The sequence below is a fragment of the Argopecten irradians genome, chromosome 16, assembly GCF_041381155.1.
Source record: "Argopecten irradians isolate NY chromosome 16, Ai_NY, whole genome shotgun sequence".
Taxonomy (NCBI): Eukaryota; Metazoa; Mollusca; class Bivalvia; order Pectinida; family Pectinidae; genus Argopecten; species Argopecten irradians.
In genome coordinates, this window is record NC_091149.1 from 23,662,886 (window position 1) to 23,686,783 (window position 23,898).

General features: G+C 33.1%; 1 protein-coding gene across 6 annotated transcripts in view; it reads left to right on the forward strand.

The window, feature by feature from the left end:
• Nucleotides 1-23,478, forward strand: part of LOC138311169 (band 3 anion transport protein-like) — a 68,140-nt gene extending 44,662 nt beyond the window's left edge. For 5 of the 6 annotated variants that reach the window (XM_069252641.1, XM_069252645.1, XM_069252643.1 and 2 more), the window contains 16 exons: nt 398-578; nt 914-1,049; nt 3,668-3,754; nt 8,934-9,126; nt 9,508-9,804; nt 10,128-10,320; nt 10,780-10,992; nt 11,667-11,815; nt 13,155-13,349; nt 14,023-14,334; nt 15,338-15,427; nt 15,906-16,072; nt 16,382-16,635; nt 17,705-17,874; nt 18,387-18,560; nt 18,960-23,478. In XM_069252641.1, coding sequence (XP_069108742.1) covers nt 398-578; nt 914-1,049; nt 3,668-3,754; nt 8,934-9,126; nt 9,508-9,804; nt 10,128-10,320; nt 10,780-10,992; nt 11,667-11,815; nt 13,155-13,349; nt 14,023-14,334; nt 15,338-15,427; nt 15,906-16,072; nt 16,382-16,635; nt 17,705-17,874; nt 18,387-18,560; nt 18,960-19,040 — 2,892 coding nt within the window. In that variant the 3' untranslated portion in view covers nt 19,041-23,478. The remainder of the gene's footprint in view (nt 1-397; nt 579-913; nt 1,050-3,667; nt 3,755-8,933; nt 9,127-9,507; nt 9,805-10,127; nt 10,321-10,779; nt 10,993-11,666; nt 11,816-13,154; nt 13,350-14,022; nt 14,335-15,337; nt 15,428-15,905; nt 16,073-16,381; nt 16,636-17,704; nt 17,875-18,386; nt 18,561-18,959) is intronic. The other variant, XM_069252646.1, reaches the window with a different exon arrangement.
• The last annotated feature ends 420 nt before the right edge of the window (nt 23,479-23,898 follow it).

Here is a 23,898-nt window from a genome sequence, read left to right on the forward strand (position 1 = left end):
GAATAGAACCTGGAAGAGAATAATGCATTTTAGAATTAATAAATTCTCTCTGACACAGGTTATTGTGAAGCTTGATGTCCTACCTGGGATAAAATAATGCATGTTAAAATTAATATTAGATTTTCTGTGACACAGGTTTTTGTGGAGCTTAATTGTTGTTACTAGGAGAGAATAATACATGTTACAATTAATAAATTGTCTTTTTTGTGGAACTTGACGAGTTGTATCTGGAAGAAAATAATGCATGGTACAATTCATAAACTTTCTCTGACACCGGTTTATGATGAGCTTGACGATTTTACATGGGAGAGAATCCTCATACTGTCAATTGTGTAACCACGGTAACTAGCAATCAGCAATAATGTATGTTAAAATTAATAAAATTTGTCTGACAAAGGTGTTTGTGGAACTTGACGAGTTATACCTGGGAGAAAATAACGATTTTGAGTGGAGAGAGAAAGCTAGGTGGATCAAATTTGAGGAGGATGTAGAAGAAGGAGCCGAAAGATGGGGCAAACCTCACGTAGCCTCACTCTCGTTTCACAGCCTATTGGAGCTCAGACGAGGCTTAGAGAAAGGTAGGTGTTTTTCTTGGTATTCTATATTCCATATAATTGGCCTTATTTGAGCTTGGACAAGGTTTAGAGAATGATAGGAGTTTTTCAGGGAATTCTATACTCTATATAATTGGCTACATTTGAACTCGGACAAGGTTTAGAGAATGTTAGGAGTTTTCTGGGTAATCTAGAGAATAAGTATAGCCTCAAGAATGTTGATAATCAACTTCTATATGGTGGTATATCAAACAAACTATAAGAAGTATTGGGGATAAAAAAAAAACACCTGCAGTATTTATCACGTGCAATATTCAATTATTAACAAAAGCCATGTTATCTTATGATTTATTTTCTAGGTTGTTTACTACTCGACCTGGACGCGTCAGATTTACCAACAATTGTAAACAGTGTCATTGACACGATGATCGTACACGATCAACTGCGTCCCGAGAACAAGGGGAATGTACTCCGCACTCTTCTCCTTAAACACAGGTACGTCTCTATGCCTTCTTAACCCGATTTATTTACTAACCTTTGAGAGAGATGTAGGGGCAGTCACTCAGTGCTGACGTAGAAATGCTTCCTTTTGTCTCCCTCCTTTTTGATAATTATATGAGCTGATATTAATTACTTAAGTTGCCTTTATTGCCTCTGATTTGAAGCTGCCATATTATACTTAGACGTGTCATTTTTTGCCAGTATTTTTTACGACTGTTGATTGACAACCACAACCTGGTAGATTTTCTAGCTGTCAGGCTTATTGTGTGAAGCTCACGCCTGTATGTGAAATGCTGTAATTGAGTCTTTCATTATCATTCTATTAAATGTGAATTCATTTGAGTCTTTGGTTATTGTTATCAATTTATATCATATTCAGTTTGAGTCTTTAATTAGCATCCACTTATACATATCATAAGGAGTGTGAGTCTTTGTTTATCTCTATTAGTTGGTATAATATGCAGTTTGATTTGTGAATATTGAAGTGTGTTTGTAACTATAATCGTGTGACAGAGTTTTAATGAAGTGTTTAATTATCATTATTAATAAGCATCATATTGAGTTTGATTCGTGAATAATATTTGTCCCTATAATCGTGTGATGGTGTGATGATCCACAACTACATATTTAGGTACTGGTCATCTGATACAGTTTTACAAAGCACTTACAATGCACTCCGACACGTCACAATATCAAACCAATTAAGTGCACAGACATTTTTAGGATTATTTAATCAGGATTTTAGTAAAGGTATAAATAGATTGGATCTATAAATAGATCAGTAGATAGCCGTTTTGTTTGTATCATATCAATCAACTCCATATTTAAAATTTACAAGTTACAAAATTCATTTTAATTTGTTATCATTATTAAAACCAGTCCAGTAACTTTCTAAATAATATTCTTTCTTTTCTATCATAATGCAATGCACAATTCAGTTTTATATTGTCTAATTAAAATAAAACTACATTTGATTTAAACAAAAATTTGGTACAAAATTTGGGAAAAAAAAGAAATTTAAGAAATTAATTTGACTTTCTTCATTTGGTGTTTAAAACATTCTATTAAAAAATGTCTGAGGGTTCTTTTCAAATTGATTTTAAATTACAATTTTCTTATCGTATGATTTAAATAAATTTTATTTGAACTGTTTTGAAATCTAACTGAAGTATGACTATATGATACACAACAATATCCCAGACAATGTATATATAATTGTATCGTTCCATAGATTAATTAACTCATTCACCCCAGAATTTCATAATGGACTGGTCTAGTCTTTGATTTAGAAGAGTCTAAATGTGTCTTCAGGTTGAATGAGTTAAAGCAAGCTTCATGCCTTATTAGACCCAAGATTATTTATGATGTACAAGATTCATATGGTTTTATTATTCATATAATCCTGTTTCTGAGAAAATAATGTGACCAATATGACCTGTCTGTTTTAGAGATCTACAATACAATCATAGAGTGCTTAGTGTCCTGTAGGAATGGGGAAATGAATTCAGAAATGTCCAGAAGATTTTTTTCCAGCAATTTAGAAATGAAAATGATAAAATAATTGCCACATTTCTATGTCATTCTCTAGGTTGTAATTTTAAAGACTGATATATATATACATTCAAATACTAGTTCTTCAGAGGGAGAATATATATAAACATTAAATAGTATTAATATCCCTTCCACAAATTTTCGGCCTTTTGGCCATCTTCAGGTACATAGGAACACAAGAAAAGTTAGGCAAAATCCATCTTGAACTTTTTGATATGATGCCATAGCAACAAATCAAATATTAAAAACATGACCAATGTTGTTATGTGTTAATGCTATGGCATCATATCAAAATGTTCAAGATGGATTTCACCTAGCTTTTCTTGTGTTTCTATGTACCTGAAGATGGTCAAGAGGCCGAAAATTTGTGGAAGGGATATTTATACTATTGAATGTTTATATATATATTTTTTTTTTCACTTAGATAAGACTGATGTTTAGATTATCATTGATATTTAATTTAATATCATATACTTCTAAATTTTACATGATACTGTGTGTATGATCTATATCCCATTGTTAATTTCTTTATTCACTTTTATTTCTTTAAGAAAAGAAAAATCCTTATTCACTTTTCAATACCTGGAATTCACTTTCTATGTCCATCATCCTGAATTGACAACCGTTCTTATTTTTCACTCAATAACAAACAATAATCCCTCAACCTGTGTCAAAATACGTCGGCAATTTGAATACTGGTCATATTTTTAATATTTGATTTACTTTGTCACAGGCACTGTACAAAATTCATGCAGCATTTGGAAAAGAATTTGTTTTGGCGTTTATGTTATAGAATTACAAAAATATCCCACAAAAAAGAGTAATTAAGTTATGCAATTTGAAATCACAGGTAAAATTATATTTTGCTACTGTTAGGCATTAAATATCATTGTTGAAAAGTATTCTCTTCTGTGCTTTAGTTACTTCTTCATATTGTATTTCATCAAAAACATTGGTTTGACCAGTCATTGAACAACATGTAAGACATTTGACTAAAAATTAACCAAGTTGTTGGCTTCAAGAAATGAACTTTGAACTTTGAACCCCTACATTGATTTCAGACATGTTGGCGAGGGATTGAAAACACTAATACGTCGGAATATGTCATATATGAATCTTAGAGCAATGGGATTGGACGATAAAAGCAGGTTGGCGTTTATGTTGCCATGTTTACTAAAATCTCTTCCATTTTGGAAGAAATTTACGAAGAAAATTACCTTGAATTTTGAACAGATACAACAAATTTCAGCAGCTAAATTATGAAGAAAATGGACTTTTTGTGAATTTCAATTTTCTCACATCATTTTTTTTATTTGGATTATACTCACGAATCACATTCTTTTATTACAAAAATTCTTTTATAATTTGCACGTTTTTCTGTTCATAATAATCATTCAGAATTCAAGATGTTCTCCGTTATGTGTGAATGTAATGGCCTTATTTCTTTGTTTTGCTTTTTGCTATAGTTTTCCTTCCTAACCCCTGCCAACATTAACATTTGTTTGATGCAATAGATGTAGTGCAGATTAGATTTGAAATATTATGTATTCATTTTTACCATTTTTTCATTTTTTTTTATATGATGGATCCAGGGATTGATCAATTTAAGTTTGATTTCATATAATAAGAAATATATGTATAAGTTACAAGAGGACAAAAGGGAGATAATTGTATACAGGGCATGTTTGATCAGTAAAACTATATCTCCTGGATCCATCTGCATGACACATCTCACCATCAAATTCATGTGGTGCCTGATTTCTGTAACCTTGACAGAGTATGTAACTATATATAGTTACCATGGTAACAAAGGACTACTGTAGTAGAATCAAATCAAACTACATGTGCATTTTTTGTATGTCAACGGAAAATTTGTCTAAAGCCTAAACTAAGTTCCAAACTTGACACGCATTATGAGGTAACTCAGAAGTCGCAATCCATTGTTGCTATGGTAACAAGGAGATTTTGAGGATCTCCAAGCATAGTTAACTACCGTTAATCAAGGTTGCAAGGCGCTATATGGTTCACCAGCAGAAATAATTCACTTTGGGGATCACCAACCTGGGTTACCATGGCCTATAAGGTAATAGGACTAGCCACTTGTGGTAACTGTGGCTGCAAATGCACATTTGGACCCTACACTCCTTTGGTAATGGTTAATTAATATTTGTATTGTTACCTTGGAAACAATCTGGATGAAAGGTAGCAATCATTGTAATCCAAGGTCATGTGGTACCTTGGGGGATAGTGAAGAAAATAGCAGATGTCAATAACCAATTCAGTGTTAGTCTGGGTACCATAGTTATGATGTTGTTTACAGAAATAGCCATCAGCTACTACAAAAGAAAAAAGCTGTTCTTTTTATTGAGAAAGCAAGCTAGCGTACCAAGAAAATTGAAGTAACACAATTTTAGTAATTATTAAAACGTTGTGTGTTTTTGTAGATTAGATGTAAGTGACAATAGTTGTTGTAGACATTGTATTGAAGCCTAGGGCTAAAGCATAGCCTGCTGATTAAATGTTGCTTTTCATGTCTACTTTCTTTAGTATCTGATTCAATATTGAATCCTCTGGAATCCATCTTCATTCAATCTACAGTTGTCTTCTCTTTTAATTGATTTATTATCTTTGACTTTTGATTAATTTTCTATTTATAAATATATATGACATTTAATTGTGTTCCTTTCCAAATTTGATATCTGTTCTGCTTAGTCTGGTAATTTCAATTCATTTCAATAATCTACCTTACTAATTGAGTTATTCCTCTTGACTTATGATGAGTTATCTCCCATGTTGCATCTACCATATATCATTAATTGATTACTTCAACTTTAAGGCTTATTTACGTTGCCAAATTAATTCAAATTAATTCTGTTCTGTAAAAACAATTAATCTTTCCTAAAATACAGATGTATACCCTGCAGAACTTAACTTTGGTCAAATTAATTTCTGCAGTTATCTCCCTTCAATTCATTTCTACAGTTACCTCCCTTCCATTCATTTCTATATAATCTCACTTCATTTACCATCAATCCAGATTCGTCTTCGAATACAGTCTTATCCATCAATTCCTGCTTTAATGCTTGACATATTCCATTATACTGTTCAATACATACCTTCTCATTAACATTTCATCTGAAAATATCTCGTTATATATAATTGACCCAGGATGATTTCTTCTCTTTTTGCAGCTAGTCAGAAGTTTATAGTCTTTTTCTAGCCCCAGTTCCACAAACTTTCTTTACCTTGAAAGAATGCCTTAAAATTTTCCAAAGGAAAGCATTATAGAAGTTAATGAAAAAATATTAAAAAGTTAAACAACTTTTTATCAACTTCAGTAGTAATGCTTTCATGTGGTAAATTTTAAGCTTAAAGGGATAATTCACTCAAACTTATTCTTTTACATAACCAAGAAGCAAAATATGGCATAAATGTATTGTTTTACATTTCTTATGAAACATATAACATAAAATATAGACAGATACCACGTCATTCTTTGATATTTTAATTGATACCATTGTAATTACAAATTGTAGATCAATACGATTAAGTAGGTAGAATATGTACGCTGTACCCATATCCGAGCCAAAGTCACGCAGGTTAAACAAATAAACTAGATAACCACTGTGGAGTTAATAAAATGATTTTTTTAGGCAAGATAATTCACCTAATACGGTAAACACACTACTGTCGGAGCGATTTGAGCAGTTCTAGACAAAAGCAGCATAATACTCTACGAGCACGGGACAGGGTTCGGCATACAAGATGTTTGAACATAATGTGTAATGGCGGACAACGAGCGAGTTTGAACATTTCACACGCATTTCACCGCTATGGCTTTTCTGGCATATCACAGTAAAACCGACTGATCTAATTTCTATCTTCCAATATATGTACAAATTTTAATGTTCTCTTAGACTGAATTGTCCCTTTAAGAATCTAAATAGTAAATGAATGTTTGTAAAAATGGGACCTGCTCTTTTTACAAATAATACATTTATATTGAAGAATAAAGGAAAATATGGGGAAAAAAAACAGATGCAATATTGTATAATAAAGATCTTATATTGCTTAATATAGATAAACAGGGTTCTAATTATTAATCATTAACCACTAATTAATAATAGTTAAATTTGTTTTGTTGATAATAATAGTTAAATTTGTTTTGTTGATTTTTATAAACAATGCATTTATGACGTGATTTGGACTCTGGACAAGCTGTTACCGGTATATCTTCCTTAAATACAACACAGAACATTTCATTTTAGCTTGATTCCTAGTTTTTGTTCTCAAGTTGAAATTTTGATAAAATTTTTCACTTACACTTGTTGTTTAAAATCTGAACTTGTTTGAAGCATGCATGGAGAATGATTAACTGCATTCATTTGATTTTTTTCTTCTAAAGTCTCAGTAATTTAAGTTGATATGGAAGCTGTATTTACATATGAGTAGATTAACATTCATGATAATGATAAAAAGGCTATTTTGATACCACTAGACCAATATGTATATAGTTCTGGCTGTTTAGGATACTTAACTTATTATTAGTAACATCATGTGATGGTTGTGCCAGTTTAACAGTTTTTCTGTAGCATTAGTTTTGCCACATGTCTAAAATTTATATATGGTGAATATTAAGGTGTGACACTGTGATAAACAGCTTATAATATATAAATGAAAATAAAATAATGTTAAGACGAAGGTAATTCTATAAGGATGGAAAATAATCTATGTCATCTTAGAGTCCCAATATAAGGTTGGGAGGGGCCAGAAGGGAATCCATATCTATCTAAACTCTTCCTGTATAACTATATGGATATGATAAGGGGAGATAATCACTATCTGTGCTATTCTGACACATTTTCCTGGCGGGTGCAGAAAAGGAGTAAATTGTAGTTTTCAATAAAGAGAATATTTTATCTCCATGACATGCTGTTTACTGAAAAATTTCTGGTGTAAGACTGCATTTTAGTTCTTTTTATTTGCAGTTTTTAGTTTTATAACTATTTTTATTTTTTATTTTCATTTTCTCTGTTTTGCTACTATATTTTATAAATATATGAATAAGAAAATAAAATGACACAGATCTTTTCAGTACTTTCACTCCATCAATAAGGAGCTATATATATTCTATATATAGCTGTTACCGTATCTGACCAAAGAAGCCAAGGCGCTTAAAAAAAGGAATAGGGGAGCACTTAATGGGACCGAATTTGGACTAGTCTTTCTTAAAATTATTGCATAAAGTAAGCCATAAATCAATTTGCAGAAGAAATCATATAAAGAAACCTACAGTTATTATATTTGCAAGTCTACATTTAATTCAAGGAGAGTGATATTAAGGGCTCCAAAAAGGGCATTCATAGGGATGGTGGTGGTTATTTCGGTCCAATATGGTAGGTTTTGTGTCATTTTCCTTTTTTATTCATATACCTTGTATTTTTCTTCAAAAAGGACATTCTTATGTATTTTTTTCTTTATATGATTACAAACAATGTTTACTAATCACTCTAATATTCACTTTACATTGAGCAGCATGAGATATCAAATACTTAACTAGTACATAACGGTAAAGAGGAAACACAGTCAAGGATATATGTTGTTGGTTCTTTTCAAAGTTCTTAAAATGTCAGATATGTTAAAAATTAGTAATTAAGTTTGGTTAAAATGTCATGATTTATCAGAAGCAAATTAATTTTAGTCAATGTATGGTTATTTATCTATAAGAATGGAATAATATCACTGCTGACAGTAACTTTGAAACTAATCAACTACCTAATAAGTATATAATGACGTCACAATTAAAATTTTTCACGCATAGGACACTTTGTAGGAATAACAACAAATGGCCTTATTATAGATTCACCATTGTCTAGATAATTTTATGTTCAAAATAGATAAAAAAATAATGATAAAATCAAATCAATGGTATTAAACCTTGACTGCTTGCTTAGAAACTTGTTGTTAGGATTTATAATGGACTAAAAATCAGTTATTTTATACATTTCGTATACATTAATGTGTACAGTTTGGAGAAAAATAATACTTAATTTGATACATTTTCTAGCTAATTGAGAATATGTCATAATTTGACTGTGTTTTGCTCTGACAAATGATACTGTGTTGTACTTTTAATCAACAAAATTATATTGATTAACTGAAATTTCCTAATTGCCTTGTCTTGTCTTTGATTTAGAATGTGTCTTAAGGGGGGAATGAGTTGATTGATGAAACTTTGTTATATTTTCTGGAAAATCTAATTGACAATATGTAATAGATTGACTGTGTTTTGCCAATCTGACCGTGTTTTGTTGTTCCTTTCCTCAGACATCAGGGTAACAAATTGTCCTTGATGAAGTCCTTTTCCTCTGCGAGTTTTGGGAAGTCGGCTTCCTCCACCTCCATCCCGATGCTGGAGCGGAAAGACGCCAAATCAGATAAGGCCAATGGGAAAGGCGGGAAAATAGAGGCCAAGGACCTGCAATTTGTCAAAGTCGATGTAGACAATAATATGCATATGGTAGGTCAAAGGTTAAATTCACATTATCATGATAGGTCAACGGTCATAGATTTGTACATGATGGATCAAAGGTCATAGTAGCATTGTACATAGAACATAAAAGGTTAAAGGTTAAAGCTAGGTTACACATGTAATGGTTCAAAGGTCATGATAATATTTCATGTCAAAGATATTACTTTAACATGTGATATTACCTATAAATTCACTATCTTGATGTTGATAATCATTAACAAGATGAATTACTGTTTTCTTCAGAAACTCTTTTGAACCAGTAATATATAGTGTTCATTTAAAAGCAGCTATATATAATCTAATAGAATAAAGTTGAAATTTAAAAGAATTGTTATGAAATACATAATAATGAAAATTCTAATTGAATAGCAAACAGATGGCGTTCACATTGGTATTACCACACCGGAAACAAACCAGAAAAATATCCGCGACATCACTCGTCGTATCCCGAAAGGTGCCGAGGCAATCACAGTACTGGTCGGGACAGTCGACTACTTGGATACGCCTACAATGGCATTCGTAAGATTAGCTGAGGGACAGATCTTGGAGAACCTCACAGAAGTACCACTTCCTGTTCGGTTCTTGTTTATACTGCTGGGTCCTGAGAAAACGACGATGGACTACCATGAAGTAGGACGATCCATCTCTACACTGATGTCCAACCAGGCAAGTACATCCTGGGTTTTTTTATCTAAGAACTATTCTTAATTCTCAACAAGGTATACCCTGTTTTTATAGCAGTACATTAAAAGCTAATCACTTATTATTTCCTAAAAAAAATTAGTGTAACTTGTCTAAAATACATGTCTTCAGGACAAGCATATTTGGCTGGTCAGGTAAATTGTAACATGTTGTACAGTAGAATCCTCTAAATACCATTTGTCAGACAAAAACGTGATATTAAGAGGAATGTTACATTAACAGTTGAAAGCATTTTTACTCATGTATTGGATATTAAACTTATAAAAGATTGATTTGTCGTTTTCAAGGATTTCCATGACGTAGCATACCGAGCCGAGTCCCGTGGTGAAATCCTTCACGCCATCAATCAGTTTCTGGACGAGTCTATTGTGCTGCCACCTGGTGATTGGGACCAGAAAACACTTCTCCCTATTGCGGAAATGAACAAACGGAGGGCGAGGCTACGGAAACGGAAAAAACAGAAAGAGGATGAGAAGAAAGGTCTGCTTTAACTTTTATTACAGAATAAAATATATCAATAGTTCTTGATTAATATGTCTTTGATCTGATTTACTCACAGCCAATTTATTGACAAATGGATATAGATTTTTAGAGGACATAGCCAGCCTATATGATGATGAAGTTAATTTATACAATACATACTTAATAAATGATTTGTAGATAAGCTATCTTTTTGGTAAATTAGTTACCAGATTATCCACTTTAAATTTATTAATTTTACAAGATACACATTTTCATGTACAGAAGATTCCGCTTAATTGCATAGGGTAATTTCTCCAGAGAGCTCATAGTTTATACAAATTAATACTTCATAAATAATTATATAAACATATTAATTGTGAATATGTTGAAAATAAGACATAAAATAATGTTTGCTCGAATACAAAGTGGTTTACAGTGGATACTTTATCATCATTAGACATATCCTCTGCCTTGCAGCCCTGATAAAGAAGAAAGAGGAAGAGAAGATCCCCTCCGACCCCCTAAAGAGGACAGGTTGTATATTTGGCGGCCTCATCAACGACATGAAGCGACGATATCCGTGGTATATCAGTGATTTTACAGACGCCCTTAATGGCCAGTGTGTAGCAGCTTTCGTGTTCATCTTCTTTGCCTGCTTCGCCCCCTGTATTGCGTTTGGTGGTCTACTGGGTAAGTGGCAATGTGTGTTTGTCACCAGTGCATTGTCCATAGAGGTGTATACAGTAAAACAATTTATAACGAACACAGTTACAACACATTCATGGTTATAACATAGTAATTTTCATTTCCTGTCCTGTATATTTCAGAGTTATCTGCCCTTGTATGTATTTCTTGTGTTATTTATGTTTGCGAGAGTAACATCATACTTATCGTAGAGAAATTTATGTGAATTGAGCCCACCAAATAATGACATCACAATTGGTACCTATGGGCAATTGAGCTAACTCTGTAATATGCAAAGACGGAATACATGTTTAGTGAAAAATGCTCATTTCCTTGGTCTTAAGTAGTTTGTTATAACCGTATTTTACTGTATTTCCTGAAAGGATCAAATAATGACTTATGCTTTGGCAAAGCTTGATGACAGCACAATAAAATCTCAATGCTTCTGTAACTTTTTGACATTTTAACAAGCCTTGTGTTGACTTGCCAAAATCTCGGATTTATAGAAATCCCTATCCACTTAAAGATGCTCCACCGCCGACAGAGCATAAATGATATTCATTACTTGAATACTGCTCCTAATTTTGATAGTGAAAAAATACCATTTGTCGGCAGTGGAGCATCTTTAAAAGATTCATGTAAGATTTTATTATTAATGTAATATTTTGTGTTTTTGACAGAGGAGAAGACTGGAGGTTATATGGGAGTAACAGAGACGGTCATCAGTACATCCCTCAGCGGGATTGTGTTTGGATTGTTTGCTGGACAGCCCCTCATGATTGTAGGAGCTACTGGTCCAGTTCTAGTCTTTGAGCAATCCTTATACAAGGTAAGTACAATCGTAGGGGCTACTGGTCCAGTTCTAGTCTTTGAGCAATCCTTATACAAGGTTAGTACAATTGTAGGAGCTACTGGTCCAGTTCTAGTCTTTGAGCAATCCTTATACAAGGTTAGTACAATTGTAGGAGCTACTGGTCCAGTTCTAGTCTTTGAGCAATCCTTATACAAGGTTAGTACAATTGTAGGAGCTACTGGTCCAGTTCTTGTCTTTGAGCACTCCTTATACAAGGTTAGTACAATTGGGCTATGTCATATCTTGAGCAATCTTATACAAGGTTAGTACAATTGTAGGAGCTACTGGTCCAGTTCTTGTCTTTGAGCAATCCTTATACAAGGTTAGTACAATTGTAGGAGCTACTGGTCCAGTTCTTGTCTTTGAGCAATCCTTATACAAGGTTAGTACAATTGTAGGAGCTACTGGTCCAGTTCTTGTCTTTGAGCACTCCTTATACAAGGTTAGTACAATCGTAGGGGCTACTGGTCCAGTTCTAGTCTTTGAGCAATCCTTATACAAGGTTAATACAATTGTAGGAGCTACTGGTCCAGTTCTAGTCTTTGAGCAATCCTTATACAAGTTTATTAGTACAATTGTAGGTGCTATTGGTCAAGTTCATGTCTTTGAGCAACCCTTATACAAGGTTAGTACAATTGTAGGGGCTGCTGGTCCAGTTCTTGTCTTTGAACAATCCTTATACAAGGTTGGTACAATTGTAGGAGCTACTGGTCCAGTTCTTGTCTTTGAGCACTCCTTATACAAGGTTAGTACAATCGTAGGAGCTACTGGTCCAGTTCTAGTCTTTGAGCAATCCATAAACAAGGTTAGTACAATTGTAGGGGCTGCTGGTCCAGTTCTAGTCTTTGAGCAATCCTTATACAAGGTTGGTACAATTGTAGGAGCTACTGGTCCAGTTCTTGTCTTTGAGCAATCCTTATACAAGGTTAGTACAATCGTAGGAGCTACTGGTCCAGTTCTAGTCTTTGAGCAATCCATAAACAAGGTTAGTACAATCGTAAGAGCTACTGGTCCAGTTCTAGTCTTAGAGCAACCCTTATACAAGTTTGGTACTATTGTAGGGCTTCACTGATCTAGATTTAGTTTTTGAGCAGTTTCAATTCTAGACAATTTTGCTGACAAACACAGTGTCAAAGGAATTCAATGTCAAGTCTTCCATGATAAACATTTTCATACTTGATTATTTTTATGTTCTTTAATAGTCTGAAAAAGAGATGTTGATAAAATATTTATATAACTTTTTGATTGTTGAATTATCCCCAGTAATATTATTTTCTTTGCCTATATTGAAAAGAGATGTTTTGTTTTATTCCAGTTCTGTAAAAGTAATTCCATCGAGTTCCTAACGATGCGTGTGTGGATTGGATTCTGGGTAATGATGATCTCCGCCATTGTTGTAGCGGCAGAGAGCAGTTTCCTTGTCCGATATATCACGCGGTTTACAGAGGAAATCTTTGCCATTCTCATCTCTCTCATTTTCATCTTTGAGGTCATTAAAAAGCTTGATAAGGTAAGTCAGCTGTATAAATTTCAACTTAAGTGAGGCAAACAGCGATGAGTCACATTGACCTTGACATTGACCGTGACCTTGACCAGTGGAGCAAAATTATTCCATATTTCATGTGTCTGTATTGGCGAATACACCTGGTGATGCAAACTTACTTCATATTTTAAATCAATGTAAATTGATGTCATATTTTGTATGCTAATAATTCCTTCTCGCTCTAAGGTCACGATACATAATTAAGTTTAGACAAAGCCAATCAATATCAGGTTACTGTACAAAATGTTACGTTTCATATAAATTTATATTTTAAGACATGACTGACCAGCTGATCATAATGATGCAAATCTACACAATATTTTAAGTCAATGTAAATTAATTTATATCATAGTTTGTTTGGTAATAATTGCTTCTGGCCGCAAGGTCATGAAACAGTCATATGTTTAGATTAAAACAATCAAAAACAATTTTACAAAATGTTACATGGTTGGTATAAAAACTGTCACTGGTGATTTAAGTAATATATATTTTTGAAGGCTGACCGCAAGGCCCCAATCTTGGCAGCCTTCAGATGTACAACATGTCTGGGGTATTAAATGTAGTTGGGTTTTTTTTGGTGAAAAAAACGTTTGGTAAGAATTCCGTTTGAAACAGAAATATTACCTGCTTTATCTTCCAGACATTTCACTATCACCCGATGGTGCCGTTAGAAGAGTACTGTAAGGACTTTGGATGTAAAGCTGATAACGATTCCGTGTTGTACAACTCTTCACTGTACCTATACAGTAACGCCTCCAACACCAACTTTTCCTCTGACCTCGTCTACAGCCACCCAAACAGTACAGATCACTACGACGATGAGGATGACCATAAACACAAAGTTCCTCGACAACCAAACACAGCTCTCCTGTCCAGTATCCTGACCATCGGCACCTTCCTGGTGGCACACTTCCTTAAGATCTTCAGGAACAGCAAGTTCTTAGGCAGAAGTGTAAGTACAGTATTCTGTATTTTAATATTACAGAGTTATCTGCCCATGTGGATAGGTATCGATTGTTGTGTCATACTTTTTCAGGAAAAAAACCATTGTGGATTACGCTCACAAAATAATGACGTCATATTGGATTTTTAGGTTTCCTGAAGCAAAGTATCAATTGACCTATTTTATATAATTACCTTTTGTTCATTGCCATCCAATAGTCCATTAGGCATCTGTAAACAATTTTATATTTTCAACTTCTTTTCTAAAACCAAAGATCCAAACTCATTAACATTTTGCAGAAAACTTAATTGCATGGTCAATTTATTTAATTATTTTAACGTCATATTAACAACCGGAGTCCTTTAAGAATGTGCCAGATTTAAATGGTGGAGGGAATCAGGAGAAGCCAGAGAAAACTGTCACAATGGGATTTCAATCTAATTAAAATTAGACTTGTAAATCCAATCCACTACGATACTCTATGTTACGCTCCAATACAAGATCTAACGATGCCCCGTTCAGGGTCACCTCAGTGTGACCCCTATGGTTAGCCAATCAGCGTGTCGCCTACAGAATCTTCGGTGTGGTTGATTCAATCGGAAGTGTAAACTGATAATAATACATCCCAAGATGTTCCGATTCTAGGCCAGAGGTCATGCTGAGTTGACCCTGAACGGGGCATCGTTAGATCTTGTATTGGAGTGTAACGTAGAGTATCGTAGTGGAGTGGAATTACAAGTCTAATTTTAATAAGATTGAATGGGATTTGAACTTGTGTCCCTGATCTGGAGATAATATGTTTGGACATCTTAATCACTCAGCCACTGCGGCCCTGTCTGCATGGTCAAATTTCAATTAAATTGTTAGTAAAATCATTACACAGTCCCCTGGAAGGGCCATTCAAAGGGAAGGGCTCAAATAGAGGTGGAGATTTGACGACTGTACACAACATGCGATTGTGTTTTTATGTTTGTTAGGTAGAAATGTATATTGTTGTTTTATTTTCTTACAGGCGAGGCGAGCTCTGGGTGACTTCGGGATCGTTATATCTATTATTCTGATGGTGCTATTGGATTACTCTATACCAGACATATACACTCAGGTAAGTCGGTGTTTACTGGTTTGTTGGTATCAGTTTTACAATTAAATTGAATTAATCCTCTGCTACCAATGAAATATTACTTAATATGTAAGGTCCACTCCACAAATCTTTAATCACGGAATTGAAAAATTTCATAACCCCTGAAAATTGAGCCCAATGAAAAAAATGATTTCATACAACACAACGGCTTTTAAACTGTAACTTGCGAAATTTAACTGTGAAATAGTCGTTACACATGAAAATGCGAAATTAAGTGGCCCTGAAAATGATCAGATGCTCCCTGATTTTGGAGCCTTACTGTAATCAATTTGTCATCCTGTCTATGTGAATTTGGTTCCCCAGATTTTGGTCAGTTTGGTACACACTGTGACTATTCTGAATTTGCTTTTAAAATTCTAAATCTCAGAAACTATCCATCTCTGAGAAATATGAGCCTATGTCATCTAGTTAACATGATTATGACCTTTCTAAATTTCAGAAATTATCCATTTCGGATAAATTTGAGCCAACCTCACCTGAGAAGAGAGGCTGGTTTGTACATCCGATGGGAACGAAGAAACCAATCCAAGTCTATATCATCTTTGCTTCCTTCATTCCTGCATTCCTCATATTTATTTTACTGTTTCTGGAGACTCAGATCACAGAGTAAGTATTGCTAAATATAGATCATGATGAGTGACTCAGTTGAACTAAAGCATATATCGTATTTGACCCAATAAGCGCCCAGTGTGCTTCAAAATTACAACAAATAAGGGAGTGCTTTCAATTCTGATTTAACATCCAAACAAGTTTCAGGTAGCCTGGAGGTCACAAATTTGCATTGACTTATTTAATGTAATAGCACTTTGAATTTCTGGGGCACATATTTCCCAGTTTTATCACGGAACATACCGTATTAATGGGATTTTATCTACACAAGACATTAATCCCTCTATATGACTTTTTGTATTACAGAATGATCCTGAACAAGAAGGAGTTAAAGATGAGGAAAGGTTCCGGTTTCCACCTGGATCAGGTGTTGATGGGTCTGATGACATTTGTGTGTGCGCTGTTCGGTCTACCGTGGATGTGTGCTGCCACGGTACGCACCATTGCACACACGTCGGCGTTGAGCGTGATGAGTCGGACACACGCTCCGGGTGAAAAGCCTAAGCTTGTAGAAGTAAAGGAGCAGAGAGTAACTAATATACTCATGAATGCTATGATAGGTAAGGACTCGCTAGTATATAAGACTGAAAACCAACTTTCTTTCGCGGATACTAAATTGCACAATTTCCATTTCAAAAACAAGTTTGCGAGATTCATTTTCATTGATTTATAAATTGAATGGAAATTACATAGTATAAATATCCCTTCCACAAATTTTTAGCCTCTTGGCCATCTTCAGGTACATAGAAACACAAGAAAAGTTAGGTGAAAGCCATCTTGAACGTTTTGATATGATGCCATAGCATTAACACATAACAACATTGGTCATGTTTTTTATTTGATTTGTTGCTATGGCATCATATCAAAACGTTCAAGATGGATTTCACCTAGCTTTTCTTGTGTTCCTATGTACCTAAAGATGGTCAAGAGGCCGAAAATTTGTAGAAGGGATATTTATACTATTAATGTTTATATATATTCTCCCTCTGGAGAACTTGTATTTGAAAGTATACACTAATAAAAGTGAAAGTGAATGGAAATTCTAATCAATATAATTGATATAGATATAAATTTGCAGAGATAAACTTTCAAGAATTTACTTTGATCGAGAAATTTGCTTAAGTAAATTGTACATGAAAAATATTTGGTTTACAGTTACTCAAACAGAAACTTGTGTTACCTGGAACAGAATTAAATTTTATTTTGATGTTTTATCAAAATTTTCTGAATAACCCATAAGAGGACTTTTGTTTTAACTTTATGAAAGCTATGATATTTGTTCAAATGAGTGACCTTTATCTATATTCAAGGTGCCAATTTTACTAGTCTATCATGTTTTAAAGACACCTCATTATCAAATGATAGGGATTTGCTATTACTCAAGTGAAGTGCTATCAGGTTTCATCATAGTAAGGACCTTGACCTACATTTACTAAATCTTTTAAATTGACTGTTGGGCATTAGCTCTGTCATTTAATAGGTACATGTGTATATGCTTGCATGAGGCATGGTTGGATACCGTCCGGCAATCAGTCAATTAGGTAAATGGCACAGATTCATTACGCTTGGGCGTCTAGTTACTTACACATGAAATAATTGTCACAAAAAAATTATGTTTGGTATTTACAGGCGTTTCCCTGACCTGGGGTCCCCTTCTACAAGCCATTCCTATCTCTGTGCTGTTTGGTGTGTTCCTCTATCTCGGAGTCTCATCCTTAAGTGGTGTACAAATGTTTAAGCGGATGAAATTACTTTTTGTTCCAAACAAGTATCATCCCTCGACAAGTTATGTGAGAAGGGTGAGTAGTCTCCCTTTGTGTGTGATATATAAAGATATTAATTATCTTATCTGTTAAAATCAGGATTTCTTTTTTGATTAAATTTAATTGTTGTTATGAATCTAAAGTTATTTGATGTATAAAACAGTTCTTTTTGAGTTTTGTATTTCTATATTTTTTTGGTTTTTGTTTTAAGAAATAAAACAAGTCTTGAATTTAGTCTTTAAATAAAAAAAAATAAATGTTTTTTAATTCTAAAATACATGTAGAATATATTTTTTTCTATAAAAGTTAAACTTGTTAACAGAAAAATAAAAACAAAGAGAGACAGTGAAATAAATAGAATATAAAACTATATATCTTTAACTTTTCATTATTGTGCAAGACCGAATAAATAGAATATAAAACAATATCTTTAACATTTCATTATTGTCATGAATAGAAAAAAAGATGAGGAATAAAAAATAAAAATCAGAGAGAGATTAAAATAAATAAAGTGTAAACTTCATCTTTAACATTTTATTATTGTACAGGTGAAGACAATGAAGATGCACCTGTTTACAATAGTACAGGTGATATTACTTCTGCTCCTGCTTATCATAAAAATGACGGCAGCCGCACTCGCTTTCCCTCTGTTCGTCATTCTCCTCATTCCACTACGACTTAAATTCCTCGGATACGTATTTACCCCCAAAGAGCTAGAGGTGGTAAGTATATAGTAACTCCTACATGTCTTATAAAGTATGGTGGCATTCACCCTGATACAGTGTAGATATACATAATGTATATAGGAAGGTGATACCCTCTCCTTCTTTAGAGTTATGCCCCTTGTTATTTACCGAAGAGATTTCAAGGAAACCTGGTAGCAATAATCCTGATACCATGTAACAAGATACCTGCTTCGGTTTAGTGGTGTTCCTGTATTAAGCTTGTGGTATAAACATCTCCCTTTCCTTAGCTGGTTTCCTCTTTTAAAATTGTCCATGCAGTTGGCATTCATTAGCATATAACTACTATAATTATATTAAACTTTGTTGGCTTTCATTAGCATATAACTGCTATAATTATATTATTTTTTTAATATAAACAAATGTTTCCTTTCACAGCTTGACAAAGAAGAAGAAGACAGCGACTTTGAGGATGAAGACGATCCTGATTTCTATCAACAGGCTCACATGCCGATATAAAAATCTCCGAAGTTAGTCATCCGAAACGATTAATTACTCTGCACACTTTTAGAGTGTGTGATTTGGATACAAGCTGTCAAGGTCAAGATTCTATATGCTGTTTATTAGTTCATCCTTTATTGGTTTCCAGGAATTTCCCTTTTGAAATTTTTGTCACTGATTTGAGCATTGTCGTACAAATATTGAATTCTGTCAAATAGATCTCATTAATAGAAATCTGCTTAAATAACATTTATCATCAAAAATAATATTTATATAATCAGGCTTTAAAAGAAAGATGTTAAAATTAGATTTTAGTATTTGCGTTTTTGGTTTGATATTTATCTTTGCATTATGCATTCTTTAGACTTTAAGAGCTTGAAATCAATAGCTTCATTATTTTTTCTTACTTTCTTACATCATGTGTTTCAAAATCTTTATATCAATATTTAACAATGAATTCCAAAAGGAATACCAAAGGATCTTTATTTTGAATATTGTTTTTAAGTAAGTTATAAAGAATCAAATTCTTACATAATTTAAAGATGTTTAATATGTAAATATTTTTATCATTTAGTTACTTATAGCTAAGCTATATTTAGTTATTCTGAATTTGTATATTACAGAGTTATCTGCCCTTACCTGTAGTTACTGGTTCCTATGTGTGGTTTTTATTAAACGTTATCTTACAGAAATGACATTTTTTCCCTGACAAAATAATGTCGTCACAATTGAAACCTATACCTTCAAGAGAGATAATTCAGTAATATACAAAAAGGGAATAATTTAAATATTCCAAAGATTATGTATGATTTACATAATCCTGAATGTTTGATTCAATACAAGGGTTGTAAACTATAAGTGTGAAAGGTGACAATTTTGTTTATGTGGTAGGAACATATTTAGTGATCGACTTTCAGCATCTGAACTAGTAAAAACATTTACAGGTTTAGATTTTCAAATGCTGAACTTAGCTCTCATAATGATTTTTTTACAAATTTTCAAATGCAGCTTGATAATAAAACATTGGCAATGTATGTGCTAAATAAAAATATTTACTTTGCATTGCTCATGGCATGGTTCTTATATGCATATAGCCATTAATGCCTAAATCAGAAACTAGCATTTATTTATTTTTTCATTTTTTGTACAACATTTTACGATCTGAAACTGTATCATGCTCCATCCACATAAAACTAGATTGTTACATATGAGTAATAACTACTATGAATTGTTGTTTTATGATCATGTTATTTGTTTTTTAATATATCGGATCACACTGGAGAAATGGCATCGCTATGTGTATCCCTTGTTTTTGTAAACAGTTTTATTTCTACTTTGGTTATAATATGGTGTAAAATTGGATCATATCTCCTGTTGTCTGTTATCAATGATAATAGTCTAGATTTTGTATAAATGAAAGGTCTCTCAGAATTACAGAGTTCTTAGTACTTGCCATTAGTTCTCATTGTTAACGGAACACATTCATAATCACAACGATTTTCAAACCTAGTTTATATGTCCACGTTAAAAATATTTTTAATTAGTTGGTCATGTTTCTCATCCAAAAGTTGTGTTTTTTTTGTTTTTTCTTCCAAATTATGTTTTTTTCAGCAATTAGTATATTAGCAGTAGAGTAAAACATTTTAATTAAAAGATTAACAAAGGAGAGTTTATGTATTGTTTTATGTTGTTGTGTGTGATTTAACATTTGAATATAAGTCAATAATTGTGTGTTTTGAAATTTTATTCCATAGAAGCTAGCAGGATATGTTTTGAAGAAATTAGTGCATGCTCCAGTTTACTGTGTGGATAGAATATTTTGTGTTAAGTTAACCCATTCACCCTGGAGGACACAGTTAGACTCTACTTAATCAAAGACCAGAGCAGTCCATTGTGAATTTTCAGGGGTAAACCAGTTATAAGATGTGATTGAACTCACTCACTCCTGAAGACACATTTAGGCTCTTCTAAATCAAATACTAGAACAGTCCATTGTGAGTTTTCAGGGGTGTATGAGTTTAATATGTGATTGATTTGTTTTGGGTAAAATTATGAAGTGGTTCTGGATAAAAATGACTTTTACTGACTGAATAATTTTTAATAATTTTTTTATTATTAAAAGTTGTTAAGATGCATTTTTCAAGTTTTTGAAATCCTTCCCTGAAAGGTTTAATGTGTGGTTAGAGTTACTATTTTTACTACCAAGTATAACTTTCGTGTAGTTTGTAGGTTTGGAGGTTTTTTTATCATTTTTGAAGTGTTATTAACAAAGTTTAACTGTTTTATGTCATGTGATATGAAAACATGCTTCATATCATATGTGTTTCCATATGTCACAAACACATTGTATATAGCCACACATACCATCAATGTTTGATATGTTAAGAATAAGGGACCATAGATTTTATTCCATTTGTCCTTTGAAACGCTTGGTTTCATGTTTTGAAGAAGCTTTTAGACTTTTATATAAAACTTTACTGCTGGTTGAAGTAGTTTAAGAAAATGGAGCAGTTTGAACAAATTAAGATTTACCTATTTATTAGTCTATCCTTCATTCCCCACAGTCCACCATTTTGCACATTTTACACTTATTAATAAGTTTCACAATCCTCGAAATTTATATCAAGATTATACTTCTATCTAGTTTGATACCGACTGTAAAAGAGAGCCTGTTTCTCACCTACTTGTAGACCTCGAATGTATTGAAAAACAATGAAAACATATTCCATTATAAATGATCTCAAAAACGTTTCATTTCCATTGTGTAGCTTATATATATTTGTGTGCAATTATATATTAGAATGTCATATATCATAACGTATTAATCAACAATATAGTCCTCCTCTTACAAAGGGATTAAATGTCTTTAGCGTTTAGACAAAGGGGACATAACTCCCTTCTGTGATAAAGGGAACATAACTCCTATCAGTGGCAAAGGGGAGGTAACTCCCTTCATTGCCAAATGGGAGGTAGCTCTTGTCAGGGACAAAGGGAGGCAACTCCTGTCAGTGACAAAGGTGACATAACTCCCTTCAGTGACAAAGGGAAGATAATTCCTTTTTTGTCTCAAAGGTGACATAACCCCCTTTACTGTTTGGACAAAGGATGATAACTTTCTTGAGTGTTTAGACAAAAGGGGACAGAACTCCCTTCAGTGTTTAGACAAAGGAGAGATAACTCCTTTCAGTATTCAACAAAGGGGACATAACTCCGAGAGATAACTCCTTTGAGTATTCAATGAAGGGGACATAACTTCTTTCATTGTATAGACTAAAATCAAATAACTTGTTTCTGTGTTTAACAAAGGGGACATAACGCCTTTTAATGTTTATACAAGAAAGCATAACGTTTGTTCCAATTTGACAGTAGCATATTCAACTACTAATCTAAATGCTTAAAATCAAGTGTCCCTGACATTATCTATACTGTCCAGATAGTCCTCTCTAAGCCTAGCTACATGTATGTGAAAGAGTCTCTTAAAACCTATACTTTCAGTGAAGACAAATACTGTTACAAAGTCATGATATGTGAAAGAGGTGAAATCGAGATTCATATTGAGAAAAATTGAAGTTTATGTAACTGTCTTATCTATTTAATTTCAAATTAAGTTAGAATTTACCTCATATAACTCTCCTTTAAGAGATCACATTTTGATTTCCCTTCAGTGGTCGCTTAATACAGATTTGACTGTACTCAAATCTAATGCAATTTTGTTTAAGTAACACAGTAAAAAGCATATATCTCACTTTGGATCGCTGTTGAACTAGCTCTGTTAGTTTTATTTTAAGATAAATATTTTAAGATAAGAATGGTGCTCATTATTATATTGTGTTTATCTTGCATTCTATTTATAGAATATTTGACGAGGGTACACACCGGGGTATTTTTTTATGTTCTTTCATTTTATGTTTTGTTATAACTAACCTTGACCTGTCCTTGTAGTACTAACTGTTGTTATATAGCTCGTTTATGATCGCTTGTTGTCCGTTAAAATGTCATTAAAACATGGAAACAACTTCTGGAGGAGGTCGCCGTATATTCATACATACACATGTTTGTATTTAATTGACAGCTCATTTATTTCTAAGTCATCTATATCTCTACAATAATATTGTAACAAATTTGTTTTATATTTTCCAAAAAAGATTTTTAGTTTCAGTTGAACTTATTTTAACTTTGGTAATTGCTTTCCTATTTTTCACCTACACTTTACTAAGAATACAATTTGTAAATTGCTATTAGGTGATGCATAACAATGTACCCCTACATGTAAAAAAAGGACCCTGAATTTCTCTAGCACTATCAACTCCCTAGCCTTACGTCTTGAAATAAGCCTATACCTGATTGCAAATTCTTGTCTCCATGGTTACAAGCCTCTCTGATACTGTTTTCTCAAGACTTCAATGGCTCGGTAGTATATTAGTGGTCTCCCTGGGTGTTTTTGGGTTTGGTATTCAGGATGGTCTCCCTGGGTGTTTTTGGGTTTGGTATTCAGGATGTTTCGTTACAATGATTGATCAAAGAATTGTTCTACTCTCTTGCCAGTAATTTTAGGATTCGTGTTATTGCCAAAATATGTGTGTTTATCTTACTAGTTTTAAATACATTAATTATTATGCTTTGAATTTGATGATGATTAAGTAGCAGTTTTGTTAACTATTAGTTGTCTTCTCGTCGGCTTAATCATAGAGGACTAAGTTAGTTATCATACAGTACGCAAGTGCATAAAATTTATGTAAAATCTGTCAAACAGAAGTTTACATAGTTTTTACACAAATTCTGGGAGCTCAATACGGCAAATTCAAAGAATATGTGTATTTTAGACTTTGCCATTTTTTATTGTGTGAAATGTGTGTATCTGTTTTGTTTGATTGTT